Below are 15354 nucleotides of genomic sequence, written 5' to 3'. Positions count from 1 at the left end.
AAGGATTAATGCAGAAATTCAGTTTCTTATTGAATAATCAACTTTAATCAGGAGTAAAAACAAAGGCTAACTGTATCTTCAACACTAAGTAGCCTGTAGAGAGATGCTTCTTCCTACATATACTCATCCATGTTAGAGTAATTTGTACATATAATGGTAAATGGTTAGAGTTTTTCATTAAGACCCTCTGAACCTTTTCAGTGTTTATATTGTAAACTAATGTTTAGCTAAATCAATGGATCATTTTATTCAGAGAAATTTGATACTTCTGCTTTTACATGGCAAARCATTTTTAGATACCTTTCTGTTTTCCAATTTCAATTTGAAAATACGCATTGCATAATGAGATGGTGGATTTTGTCAGGCAGTGTATTGCTTGTATATTCTCAAATTCCTTCAGTCTGAAAGTCAAAGCAAGTGTCTATAACTCATGGTAGGTATTTAATTGATTTAGTTTATTTCTTTAGAGCTAATTTAGCTGGAGAAAGAAAATCAGGAGATGTGGAGATGCCCACTTTTGAGAAACCGCAGTTTTAAAAGTGAGGCCTTCAAAGTGCGTTTGCTCTTTTAGATTTAAACTCACTGACACTGTAGAATTTTTACTGTATTTAATTCCATTAGATTTGCAGAGTAGGATGAATGCTCAGAGCTCTTCTAAATGGAAGAGTTGTCTGTCTCGACAGGGTGTTGTAGTCCCAGAGGAAAATCTTTTAGAACTCCAGATGCACTTTGCCAATGTAGTAGCATTAATTTTTCATGGTTAAAAATCTTAGGAGGCTTTCTCTTTTGAACTGATGAAGAATGTTCTGGTTAGAAAGATGCAGCATCTTCCTAGCTTAAACATGGAGGGAGGGAAAAAGAAAATAGCTGTTTTTAAGTGACTTTTAAATGGCATGGATTTCCTTGCTATTGTATGTAATTTACAAGATGCTTCCTGGTAATCATTACAAAAACACACAAAATATGCGTGCCTTCTGTTTCACCTTGATTGTATGATAAGCATTTCAGAGAACCTGCAGTCAGCTCTGTAGATAATACTGCTCTTATCTCGAATTTTATGTTAGGCTAGAATTAGAGAAAACTGACCGTCAATTCACAACGCGTTGTAAGGCATACATATCTTGGTGTGTCTGAGTAACAGATTCTCTCTGGTGTCTACACAATAACTGAAGCACAAAGTATGTGGTATTCTGCTCTGACAACSAAGTAAGAGGAAGTGCGAGGGTATTGTAGCAGTAGTTGAAAGATGCATCTGAATTACTGAGTTTATTCCAGACTTCCCTTTATTTTAATTTTTTCCYTTTTTCTGTTTTTCAGTTTATCATCTATCATCTATCACTTTTCAGTATCATCGCATACTCTGACTATGCTCTGTAAATTGAGTGACAAAACTTTAATGTGAGTACAGTTCTACATATCCTAAAYTGTTTTGTTTTTTCAGTTTCTTGATAGAAGTTGAAACCCTTTCTCTATTTCTAGGTAGYTTTGTGGAAGAAAGCTCTAAACTTAATTGGTTCAGCTTACAGACAGGGAGATGCTGTAAAGGAAGGAAAGTGCTTAAAATTAGTATTCTCTATCAGCACTAATTGAGTTTGCAAATATCAGATGGATAACAGGAAAAAGACAAATTGGCATGGGTAAAATTTTTGTAGTAGAATAAAACAGTGAAATTATTTTGAAGTATAGGATCTATGAAACAGTTAATATGAATAAAATAACTGAGGGGTGAGTATTTTAGGTATAGTTTTCTTAAGTGCCTGGATACTAACCCAGTTCATTTGTTGGCTTGATTATACAAAATTTCAACACAAGTGCCCTAAGCATTTTCACGTTAGGGTGTTTGGAACTCATGTCTGTTTACAAGCTGATAATTTACTGAGAATACGATAGTTTATTCATTTCAGCACTTGAAAGMTGCATAAATTGTTTCCTATGCAAATAGGAAGCATATTTTGTTTATTTCTTGGTAGTACTGTAGTGCATAGCAGTCATAACTATGACCCTGGACTGCAGAGGAAAGAGTTGCAGCCAGTATGAATTTATCAGTAAGCCTTTTAAAGTATATCTAGTTTTATTTCTCAAAGTATATCTAGTTTTATTTCTCAAAGTAATAAGCCAAGTGGATAGAGAAGAGGCAGTGAAGTGTGTATCAGTTTTAGCAGGGCTCTACTGTGACAGTCTCACCAGTAAGCTGAGGAGGTCTAAATATATATATTAAAAAAAAAAAAAAAAGTTCTGTAATAGCGTAGATGAAGAACTAATTGAAAAACTTGGGAGGAAAGCATCAGTGGCTCACTCTTCACTCTGGAAAAGGCCTGTTCTACAGGGGTTTGCCCTGTTCAGTGGTCTTGTTTATCTTGCAGCTGACAGAAAATACTGWGAATGTGCAAATTTTGAATATTGTGAATATGTAGATTTGGAGCAAATAGGAARGATCATGTAATACAAAATGATAATTCAGATTATTTTGAGAGCATGGAAGAAGGTGTGATTAGGATGACAGCAAGGTGCAGTGTGTAGACAAGACCAACCATAAARGTTGGGGATGGGAACAACTGGTTATGTTGCAGCTCTTCAGAGAATTCAGAGGCATGATTGTAGAAGAGAGATTTAATATTTCACCAAAAATGAATGATTGTCATGATTGTGCTTTGTGAAAAATATGCTAGTATGTGTGAATAGGAATGGAGTCTGCAAAACAGGCAAAAAAATCTTTATTTTTTGCAGTGTTAGGGTTTCTGCTGGCAAACTGGGTCTAGTTTTGGACTTGAGTTGTCTTTATTTTAGCGGTTTGGAACTTCTAATTGGGAGTAGTCTGCTGGGGTAGTAAGAACGTTCCCTGGTCTGGAAAGCTTGTCATACAGAGTTTGTTAAAGTGTTTTAGCTTAAAAGAGCACACTGAGTGGGTGCTTGGTAGAACATAAATTGGAATGGGACAAACTTCTCCCTGTCTGTGGTGGATAGTTCTAGAGTTCTTGCACCTAAACTGAAGCAAGAAAGATTTAGGTTAAACACTATAAGAATCATTCTAATGGTAGGGATGGCAAGGGGCTAGAATATGTTGCCCAAAGATGTTAAAAGGATTCCTTTGCTGAACATATTTAGTGAGATTAAACCAACATCTGTTGGTAGTGATCCAGTTAATCCTSCAATCCTTCCAGAGGCATTTTTCAGTGATTCTAGATTCTTTATTGAAAACTACAACAAACATGAGAGAAATCAGAACTAATACTTTGTCAGTACAGTACTGATAAAGCTTCAAAGGCATAATAGACTGAATCAGGAAAAGTTTACTTGGTTGTTGAGTTATTGTGTGTAGAAAAGATCTTGAAAGATTTGAGTTCAGGCTTGTGAATATTGAGCAGGATTCACAGTATGTGCTCTGGTATGTACCAAGTGATTTCTATGCAAATTGTCAGCTAGAGAGAAAAACAGACTTTAGTTTGTTTGATTACTGCAGGAGCTAGAGTTCTCAATGGCTTATAATATCCGTATAGTGTCCATAAAGTATATGGTAATATTTGGAATTTAGGAAATGGAATAAATATCAGTGTTTGATAGAGGCTCTATAGCCTCCTATCAGCTTCAGGTTTTTTGACTTTCCTTGGGTGGTGGTTTCACAGTTTAAAACATTTTGCCTTCAATACTTTTTCCCAGTGCTATTTCCTTTCATGAACTTCATCCCATTACTTAAAATACCTTAATTCAAAGGTTACTTGAAGTAACTTATTTTCATAATGTTAACAGAAATGTGAAGAGTCATTAGAAGTTTTGTATTTTTGTTTTCATATACTAATTAGAGAAGAAATCTGTGACTTTGTATTTTCCTCAGCCTCTCCCCAAAGCTGAATCTATCCTGAATATTGCCAGATAATCACTTGCTTGTGGTTTAGCACTATTGCATCTTTGCAAGTAATATTGGGAGTGGAAAAATTTGTATTTATCAGTAGTTAGTATTGTGTAATATTAAGGGTAGCATGTTTTAAAAAGTAATACATTATCAAGTTGGAAATCCTCTTTCACTCTGGAGGAAAAAGATAAGATAACCAGATACTGGTATTTGCTTGGAAATCAGRCTACAGTCAGGTCTAATAATAATAATCTCTTCTAATGTCATAATTCTTTAAGAATTACGTATAATACAGTGCACTGCATTATCTCCCTCTTTATTTGCTTCTTTTGTTTGCTTTCACTGCTATCTACTTGTTTAACTACTTACACTGCTGAAACAAGATGAATGCAGAGCTTTCTGTATTGCTGGTACAGGTTAGTTGAATAGTCTTTTACAGGTGCTAGCATGATTTTTACCATGTATCAGTTGTGGCCTGATAAATAATGTCAATGCGAAAGAGACAACCAGCAGATGCCAAGTACTCTGTTATCTAGKGAGCATGTTTTCCCTAAGTAGAAGCACATCCTCTTGCAGCCAAACCAGCAAAGATAGTAAAATCAGATTGAGAGCAGCTACTTCTTAAATATTGTAACTCTTGCTCATTTTCCATGTTTTCTCATACTTTTTTTTTTAATAACAATACTCAGTTTAGAAACTGTTCGGATCTTCTAAGCTTATGTTTTAAAGAGAATCTCAGTGTGCTAGAAACTGATGGGTTTGGTCTTATTTATTGAGTTATGATCACTGTAATGATCCCTAGTAACTGTAGATTTATTTTATGCACTGTGCAACTAGCCATCAAAGATGGCTTTCTCTTGCTTTCGTGACTCATTGCCCAACCAGTTCAACATCCTAAAAATACTAGTTTTGCTCCAGTATGGACAGGAAAGTTTATTTTGAGTGGGTAGGGGTTTCTTCAGCTGTGAGTGTTTTTATTTTATTTTATTTATTTATTTATTTTACAGCTTGTGTATCAGAGAGAGAACGTTTGTAATAACAAGAAAAAAAACCTCTCCATCTGTTTTCTAGCACATGTAGTATGAAGAATTATTTTATTTCCTGAAGGTTTCTCTGGCTTTGAATTGGTATTTTGAAATAGCTTACCTTTTTTATGTTTTGATGTGCTTATTCTTAGCTCATGGAAAGCAGTTAAAGTACATGTTAAACTTCCACTGATTTCACAATTCACATGTATTTATGACTTAGCTATCTTAGTTTTGTCTCCCATCAGGGTCACATCTCAGCACAGTCGAGGTAAATCACTAGTGATCTTGTAACTGCTATGAGATTGTATAGATTTTTTTACCTTCCAGTTTATTGAGGAAGTTTGCTTTAAAAGAAGTACTTGCGCACAGACTTRTTAAAAATGGTAGTGCTATAAAAGGTACTCTCCCCACCCTCACCTATGTAATACTGTTTTGCTGAGTCTAACCTTTTTGTGAAACAGAAAAGCAGTAAAATTTGCTAGTCAGGAAAGCAGTAAGCTTCTAATCCCCATCAGAGTGTATTTTGGAATTTAACTTGTATTTTCTGTTGTTCTTGTTGAATTTAATCAAAGCCAAGGAGATTCTTCATTATTTCTAATATTATACAACTGCTGTATTGTTACAGATATTATAACTATATAGTTTTTTCTTACCATTTAATTCTTGTTGTGAAAACAAAGCAACAATCAAAAAGATGATCCCCAAAATTAAATGTAAATTCTAAAATAAAAGCATTTTATTTCATACTAATACATACTACCCCGAAATTGATATGCAATACTGTGAAAAGTCAGTGATTATGCCAGCTATGCACTTTGTGGCTTCCTGCAAAGCTACTGAATCTCAAGAGGGAGACTTTAAAGAGGGAAGGCCCACTCAGTCCTGACGAGGATTGTATCTTCTGCTGACATCTTGTCCTCTTGGCAAAGCTATGGTAGAGAACATGTTGAATCCTGGGCTCAGCCTACTTGRTAGACAGTTGTGCATTCAGGCACTACCACTTGTCTTTAGGACACTTAGTTTCAGGGAAGATGAAACCAAAATGCTTTTGTCTTGTTTGTTACACAGTCAAATATTTTCTCTGTCCTTAAGATGGTAAGAAGAGATTTTTTGCAGGCAATCCAGTGTAAGGATGTTCTTGCAACTCCGTATGTCAAGATGCTTCATCACTAGCAATGAAAACAGACAGTACAGATTTTTTTTTTTTTTCAAAGTTGATCATATTTTGTTCATACTTTATTTGGTAATTTCCTTGGATTTCTTGAAATTAGGCCTTTGAATTAAAATACATGAGAGAGTTTCTGAAGAGGATACACGCCCTTCTGTTGCATCTTGTGTTGCTGAGAAAGTCAAATTCAGCCACAGAACTCTTGATTTCTCTGAGAAAATCTTTTCTCAGATGAAATACAAAAGGCATCTTTATCCCTGAGATTCTTGTTGAATTTCATTTTTAGGTGATGAAGGTTTCACATCACAATAGCTAAAATCATGTCCATAAACTAAGTCCTTTTGTGAGTTTTCACTTAAGTATGAATCATGAATTCTGATAGTACTCCACATGTTGTTTTTCTCCAGAGATTTATGTAAGATTTCTCTCATTCTTCTATTTTCTTTGGATGTGGATTCCCAAATAACTTCAAGTTCACCTTCCACTTTCCTAGGAAAAAAAACAGAAATGCTAATTTTAAAAACACTTTTCAGCAGTATGTGATTACAGTATGTTCCTACATAAATTATACAATATATGTATTCAAATGCTTGTAAAGTTCTGACTGAAATATTAATAGTTCTTACTGTGTTTTAAAAATCCTACTAAAGGCTATGTCAGAAAGTATGAGAAAAGAAAACTTGGACCCATCTAATAAGTTGGACTGAGTCTGCACAAAAGAACAGTGCACATGAACTCTAAATATTGTGAATGCCACAGCCCACTGAATCTGGATCTGTCATGACTGCAGTTTTGCTTCCCATCACAGGTAGGTCTCTGTAAGGCATGTCTCCTGTTCTCCCTTGTGCCAGATGCCAAGAGTTTGACACCTGTCCCCTGAGCAGCTGAAAAGGTGTGGCCAAACTGAACACAGGTCTTCGCTGTGCTCAGCTAGTGCCTCTTTGTGGAGGGCTGAGGCCAAACTGAGAAGTGATACAAATTTTGGGATGGGGGGCAAGATGATGGACAGCCCTAAATGCATTTTAACTTATTTCATGGGCTGATGTCTCTTTGACTGCCTGAATTCATTGCTTTTCTTTGTTTCAAGAAACAGGTTATTTTTCAAACATGGCAGTTAACACTCTTTCATGATGCAGTGTAGTCCAGCAGCCCACTTCTTAGTAAAACTATTTCATCAAGGTTAAACTCTTGGGTTTTCTCTAACTCATTTCTAGTATACAGCAAAATAATCAGAAAAATAATCATTTGAAGTGGAAAGCAAAGTGAGCACATACAAAAATCTTAATGCTATAGATTTATCTAAGTCATTTCAAGGCATGACTGGAAGCACCTTTTGAGCTGGCCCTTTATACAAATTCTWCTGAATTCCACATTCTAAAAATGGGAGATAAATCAATGCAAAGCATAAATGTTTTCAGATTAAGTATTATCAGACTTACGGCAAAAAGTGGGTACTAGGAAATACATAACCAGCACTTTTTGGTTGGTTGTGATCAATAACACTTTCTGTTGAGAAAGAAGTGGTGAAAAGCAACCCTGACCCAGAAAACTAACATTAGCTCATTTTATGTTTAACCTTATGATTGGATATGCAGGTGCAAGAGAAGAAAATACTCTTCTTTCTTAGCCTTAAGATCATTCTTGTATTTACTGGTTGGAATGAGCTTTTGGTAGAGGAGGAAATCATTAAATATTAACCTTTAAGAATGGAATTAGAGCAAAAGACAAGTGAAGGCTGTACAGTTGATAGAAGTACCCCAGGACTCTGCCCAAGAATATGAAGCCACATTAATGAGTTTGACCTTACTCATTCTGCTAACCAAAAAGCAGTTGTGAAGATGCCTTGCATTTTTGAAAAGCCAAAACTGTAGATGAAAAGACTTTGTTCCTATGAATATAGTATGTCTCCTCGAGACAGCGATAAGAATGACTAGATAACTACCAGTTACTCAGTATATGTTTCAAAATACTTTACAAAGACCATTAGTATTCTGAGCTTACATTGTGTGGGATGTAAGGCACAAGGAGCAAAATGACATGACTGAATTCCACTAACAAGCCATCCTGAGTTTCACCTATTGGTTCACTCTGACCTTTTGTGTTGGAACACTTACACTGTTTTGATTTGTTTCTTAAAATAACTTTCCTATCTTGATAGGGACAAGCTTCTGTTCTTTGCTGCCACTTCGCTCTAACTGGAGTCTGCATGCAACATGCCCAGTACTCATGTTCTATGAACATGCAAGTGCTAAATCTGGCTTATCCTTACAGCAGTGCAAAACACTATGCTGATTTCAACTGCTAATTTCTAAGAGCAAGACTACATTTTTTTTTTAATGTGTTGCCTTGTTAATGCTTGTATGAACCTGGGACAAAGAAAATTTGAATTGAGAAGATGAAACTAGAGATCCCTGAATTCTGAATATTAGTTTAATGCTGTCAACATGCCTGACAAACGGCATAGGTATCACAGTTTAACTTATGTTTCTTTCCATGCTACAAATTGTTCAGTTCAGTAGCAATTTTTATCAATTTTACTAATTTTGGAAAAAAGGGTTAAGGAGAACAGCTTTAAAATATCTGTATGGTTGAAAATGACTTCTGTAGCAAGGAAACATGCCTGTGGAGGAGTGGTATAGCTGAGCTCTTCTTTGAGGGTTAATTTTTAAATAGGCATTTGCCTTCTCCAACCCCTTTTATCCATCAGATCTAATTGGATTGTTTCTGCCTGTGCCTGACTTACCTTTTCTGCTGCAGCACTTCATCAAGTGTTTCCTGTTTATCTTGCAACAGATGCTGGAGCTGCTTCATTTCTTGCTGGTACTGAATGGTCTTTCCAGCGAACTCTCTCTTCTGCTCAGTCATTTTGAAACTGATATCTCCAAGCTTTTCAGCTGCTTTCTTTTTATATACCTTTAAGAGTTAAAGACCATAGGAAAAGTATGATTATGGCAAAAATAAGGACAATTGCCACAAACAGTAGTAGTAGATAAAGATCTCATTTGCATTTAAATCTTCCCATCAGTGATTCCTTGCTTAAATATGTCATGTAGGTTGCATTAATACAGTCTTTTTTAACCTAATTGTTAATTTGAAAGTAGTATGCTTGTACTTTGTCCTGCATAGATAAGGTGTAAACTGATTACCATACAGTTTGTCTTCTCAATGAAAAGAATTAGCTACAAAAATAAGGTTTTGTTTTCCAAGATGTAAAGGTACACTTTACAGCACATGTTGCTTACCACTTACTTGTCCAACAATCAGATTTATTGATGTAGACCATGAGAAAGTAGTTAATACCATTTGTGTTCTATAAATTCTCTAATTTTAGTACTAAAAAGAGATGAGTTTCACATTTTAAAATATTTTTGCTGCTTCATGTAGTTGTTCCTTCAGAGATGCACAAGTGCTTTTTTTTTAATTGGCATAGTAATTGAATGCATTGATCTCATCTTAAAAATGAGGAAAAAATACTTTCTGTACAAAGTAACTTTGAACTAACTTTTCAATTAAATTACGTAAGAACATGTGCAACTGAAAAACATGGCTTGTTAACATATTACACATTTCTACATGCTTCTCTTGAGGAAAAAGAACAGATACTATCCAGTATCAGCTTTTTTTCCTCCTGTGTTTATAAACTGCTTAAACTGTTCTCATATCTGTAGAATATGATGTTTGATGTAGGCTATATAGAGACTTTGAACCATTAGRATTGGAAAAAATTAGAAGCGCACAAGTTAACCAATTGCATCACTTAGCTTTTAGGCTCACAGAGAAGTCTTCAAAACCCAGAGTTAGAAACTTATATACTTGCAATGTTATAGGTGAAGGTAAGCATGTTCCTCCAGAGCAGAAAGTCACTTAGAGCTAGCTGTAACTGTTTCACAGAACTGGAGGACATCCTCTTTTACCATAGAAAATGCTGCAGGAAAATAAGGCAACCCTTTATGTGTGCTTTGTGTTAAAATCTATCAAGATTGTACGCAAAAAATACTTTCACACCATCAGTGCAAAAGATGTTCTTGACAAAGTGTAAGACTGAAATAAATGCATATTGTGGGCTTGTCTGCCCTCTGACAGCATTCTGTTTGTTGTCTCATACATGTTATAGCCCTGTTTTAAATCCCAGTGGTAATAAGGAAGATTGGTAAAATCATGTAATTTATGACTGAATAGCACTGTATGAATTATTCTGAAAAGTGTTTACATAGTTAATTATAAAATACAGATTAAATGTTACCTGTTTAAATGTTTGTTTAAATATTACTACTGTGATATGTAACTGTAAATGGATGTCATTGAAGCTTTTTTGTATCTTGTTTATATTAGCTTCACTGGATAATGTGTGYGCTGTCAACTTAGCATGCTAACTTACATGTCGTATCATGATTTAGACAGCTTTTATTCTTTTCTAAATTAAAGGGAGATCCCATCTTGCATATGCATTTTCAGACAMAAATTGGTAAAATCCAGCACATACATACACTTGTATGTCTCTCTAATACACATATAGACAGTCTCAGTTGTAAGAAAGAGGGATAGAATATTTAATGTTTTCTTATCAGTAAAATAAATGCATTTCCTTTCATTTCTGGTTGTAATTCTTGTTTTCTATGCAACTACTGTTAACTTGGAGAACAAAATATTGTCATCTATACTTACAAGATTCAGTTAGGGATTCTTTGTATACTTCAGCTAATATCACGAAGTCTAAAAGATCAATAGTTGAACGTATCCTGGAACAATGGGAAAATGGGCAGTTGCAGTACCATGTGTTGTACTACCTGGGTCCTCACATTTCTCTACTGATAAATTTGGGATAGAAATGCAGGTTCATGTTCTATGAAATACTGTTTTGCCTGATACTTTTTTCTAGATTTTTAAAAAATATTTTTGCTTCTACCTAAGGGAAAGAAAGCAAGTCAGCTAAGCACCCCAGAGGTGTTCAGACTTTTCATCAGTTAAGTAGAGTACAAAGGAAGACTCAAATGCACTTAACATTTCTCCCTTGAGGTTTATTCATTTCTATTTGATCTGAAACTAAGGAGCAAATTGTGTGTGGTTAAGGACCATCCTTAGGATTCACAAGGCCACACAAGAAGTTTTAGTCCACAGGGGGGAGGAAAAAAATAACTACACTGTCCCTTGAATCTTCAGGGACCCTAACAGGGGAAAAAAACAAAACAGTTCTAATGAAGCAGGAATATTCTGTGGACAGAACCACTATACATACAGTGAGACTTAAATCTATAGTCTCCTTGTTAGATTCAAAGCACCTTTGCCTAGCTCCAAAGTAATGATGATAGGAACATGGTGAAGAAGCACTCTTGTTTCATCCACATACCTTGCTCTCCACAGCTGCTTTACAAAAATACAGAGAGTGATATATGCAATGGTTATGGGCATTTCTGAAACACACAATTCCTACATGTTTTCTGTGCACTAGTAACAATTTTCTATGCTTTAAATGCAGTCTATAGCAGGATGACAGAAGAAAATTAAGGCCAGGCTAATTGGTAAAGCTACATGAAAATGATGATGGGCAATAAAATGGTAAGTGCTTGGTACCCTGACAGTAAAGGTTGCTTATTTTTATAAAGACTTTTTTTTTATTGGCAGAAATAACATCAAGTGAAGATTTAAAGTCCATGAGACAACTTGTTATAATCTGACTTCTTTTTGACAAGTGTGCCTAATTTAAAGATGAGTTACTCCCAGACTGAAGGACACGAAAGGATACCCAGTGAAGTGGATTGCAAAATATGCTTTCAAAGATTTAACATTCACAGTTGTAAACCCAAAATTTTGGATTGTATTTGCAGATCTTGTGCTAATATTTAACTAAAATACTTCATGGAGGAGATGGATCACCCTGCGTTAACTGTCTTTTTTGCTGCTGTGAGACAGAGCTGCATGAAGGCAAAGTTGACTTTCTAATGATGCAAATGTTATGTCCAAGCTTTCATTAAAAGACAAAAGAGCAGGGAATTCTAAGAGTAAGAGTAGTTTTAACATCAAAAAACTTGCCTGGTTCAAGTCATTCCCACGGATCAAACTGCTTAGCAATTACAGTTATGGAAGTACAAAGAGACTCCACAAGGACTTCCAGTCAAAGTATTGTCTCAGCTCATGATGCAGAGTATAGCTTTGAGTCAGTATCTGTAAATTCTCATACTCAACTAGGGCAAGATCCCTTTTCAAAGCTATGGAAAAATGTACCCAGAACACTGGTATGGCTGATTAGATTTAAAAAAACAAACAAATAAACAAAAAAAAAAAAAAAAAAACCACTTTGGTTTACTCTTGGAATCTTCTTACTACTGATACAAGACGTGACCTTAGATATTATTATGAGTTTTGTCCCACTAAGTCTAACTGTATAACTGTATGTCTTTTGTATGGCTTCTGCCAATGCCTCTGCCATGGAATTTGTAACTGCTCTTGCTATGTGTTATTCTATCCATTGGTAGATTTTTAACTGAACCTTAAAACAGCTTAATCAATCACATACTTTAACCATTATGGACTGTTAGAAGTCTTCATAATTTAACTTCAAAAATCCTTCCTGGTAATCTTTGCTTCTGTTAGATGAAGCTATATACTGAGACAAACAATTCAAATGGGAARAAGTCTGAACTAATTTTGCTTTACTGTTGATTTGTTAACAGATAAAAACACTGACACAGGTTATTGATTTTTCTACTTCAAGCATAAGAAGTGTTTTATATAATACTTAACTTAAAAATACTGCTTACCTTAACTTTTTCTTCTAACCTTCCTAGGCGCACACTGCCTTCCACTATTTTGTTGAGAACACTGTGATTCTCATTTTCCAAACACTTGGCCTGCAAATATACAGCATACATAGCTAAGTGCAGTCATTACTTAGGGCAGACAAATACAGAYGTGGAGAAAGACAAAGCTCTGTTTTGAGCTCCAGTAGTCTTTAGAATGAAAATAGAGAAAATCCTGAAAATGATTCTTATAATGGCTAATTAATAATTTATCAACAGACTGAATGCTAACTGGCCAACACAATTATACCTTAGAGCAGCTTTGTTTTGAAAGGATCATAGCTACTCAAGTTGTAATCCATATTACAAATCTATATAATTTTCCATCTRTATCAGAGAGAGTCATCCTTCCAGAAACTGTATTAGTAACGTTCTCTCAAAGGAGCCCTTGAAATTAGCAGGGTTTCATGATAGGAATTTGGCATGTAGCTTATGAAATGCTGCTGCCTTATATGACTGTTTCCATCACTTCATAACCACTACACTGTCTCTCTGATTTAAAAAGAGAACCAAAGACTGCATAGGCTGTAAACAATGAAGTAATTTTAAAACTGTAAGGGGTTTAAACCCTGAGGATTAAATCCACTGACAGCATTCAAAAAAAGAACCAGGTTTTAGAATCAGCAATACCTGACTACTGTGAACTATTCAGATCATTCCTGTCTATTCCAGAGACGTATCTCCTTTCACAGAAAATCAAAATTAGATAGCATCACTGATATCTTTAAGCTTGGTGCTAAGTCAGTGACATTTTGATATATTGTGTGGCAGCTGAATCATACAATAAAAGAATAACTTTGATAGCTGCGAAGTCTGGATTACAGTTTGACACTATATCACTACCAAAATTGCTTTAAAGTATTCTGTTGCTCCCATGTTTCACTCTTACTGGATTATCATTAGGTTGTCATTATTCCTGCAAACAGTAAACTTAAGAATATCCATATATTTTTGTGAGTGTTTGGTTATTACAGGGTTCTGTTTTCTGGTGTTCTTTCTTTTTTCTTAAACACTCGTTAAATAGGAATATAAGCTACTCCTTAAGAGTGCTGTACCCTTCCTGCTCTCCTAGCTTCCCTGGATTAAATCTGCATAAAATGAATTTCAGCTCTTCAATACGCTATTTCAGAAATTCAGCTACTGAATTAAAAAGGAGTAAGGCTAAGGTAATAGCAATAGTTGAATGGAGTAAATACACATAAGATTACTGCATTTTGAGGTGTGTAAGGGGTGAAAACATACCTTTACATGTCAAGCTCAGTAGTGGCTCTTWATGACCATTAGGATCTATTTCAAGTAATCAAGTTCTTTCTTTGTACTTTCTAAGTCTTCCTCTTAAGCAACCTTAACTGATTACCTGACTATAAGATATCTAAAGAAGTCTAACTTTCTGCCTAGGTAGGTTTTAAATTCAGTGATCAAAATTAGGGACAGGTGGTTCTGGTTCAACTCTAGCAGGTAATAAGGGAAATTGGATAAACAAAAGTTTTATTGACACTGAAACATTTCAGTGGAAAAGTCTGTCATTTTATGGTCTATTTAGACCATAAAACGGAGGAACTTGGAGTATGGATGAATGATCTTTTCTCCATCAAAAACACAACTCAGTAGCATCTATGGACTCAAGTCTGGGAGAATTCTGCTAGGTAATTCTAGTACATGGAGACTGATTACATTTCAAAAAATAAGCATCCAGATAAGGAGATTATTAAAATACAGATCAGAAAAAAACCTAGTGACTGTTTGGGAATGGAAATGCAGCCACATTTATTATTTAAAGGTAATTACCAAAAATATAAGATGGTCACGTTCCTGAGCTGTCTTCTCCACCAAACCAATAAGGCTGCTTAGATAGTGATGGGCTGCAACTTCTTTTTCTATTGCTTCTTCCAACTGTTGTTTCAAAAACCCTATTTTCTTCTTTAGTTGCCTACAAAATTAATATAAAAAGGAAAACCATCAGAATTCCATTATGTGTGCAAATCAACTTGCACAAGTCTCAAAAGAATTTAAATACTGTCATGTAATATATTGTCAAATAAAATATACTGTCACAGATATATGGGCTCAAAGTATTTGTGATCCTGAAAGTATTGCTGTGCATTACTGGGCTTTTTTGACTGTTTGTTATATGCTGTGTGAATAACAACAGTAACAATGATTCATAAGAACAATTTGTGCAATAGTTACAAGCTCATATTTCTTAAATATTGTAACAATACTGGGTTTAGTTTTCAAATACTTTAGGTCTACCTCTGAACCACTCAGGTGCATTAGAAGGTCTGCAAGTGCTGGAATGCCATTTTTCAGATCAGTATGCAAATGATTAATTACTGTAATTACTGTCATTACAGATATAGTCTTAATTTGCATCTGAAGACAGAGAAGGAGGGGTGTATGAAGGTATATAAAATTTAGCAAAGTTCCTTAACCACCAGGGCTGCTAGATGTAACAGAGATGTGTTTAAGGAAATGCAGTTACTCTGCAAAAGGTAGAAATTACACACTGTA

At 35.0% G+C, this 15354-nt stretch overlaps 1 protein-coding gene across 3 annotated transcripts in view; it reads right to left on the bottom strand.

Moving 5' to 3' along the window:
- Positions 1–5592: 5592 nt before the first annotated feature.
- Positions 5593–15354, bottom strand: part of CEP89 (centrosomal protein 89) — a 28931-nt gene continuing 19169 nt past the window's right edge. For all 3 annotated transcript variants that reach the window (XM_085303763.1, XM_085303764.1, XM_085303766.1), the window contains 4 exons: positions 14632–14773; positions 12805–12894; positions 8790–8959; positions 5593–6535 (listed from right to left, as the gene is read on the bottom strand). In XM_085303763.1, coding sequence (XP_085159889.1) covers positions 6298–6535; positions 8790–8959; positions 12805–12894; positions 14632–14773 — 640 coding nt within the window. In that variant the 3' untranslated portion in view covers positions 5593–6297. The remainder of the gene's footprint in view (positions 6536–8789; positions 8960–12804; positions 12895–14631; positions 14774–15354) is intronic.

Source organism: Rhea americana, unplaced genomic scaffold (genome assembly GCF_003343005.1).
Source record: "Rhea americana isolate MKP2758 unplaced genomic scaffold, rheAme1 scaffold_20, whole genome shotgun sequence".
In the NCBI taxonomy this organism is placed as follows: domain Eukaryota; kingdom Metazoa; phylum Chordata; class Aves; order Rheiformes; family Rheidae; genus Rhea; species Rhea americana.
This window is presented reverse-complemented; position numbering and strand designations above follow the sequence as displayed.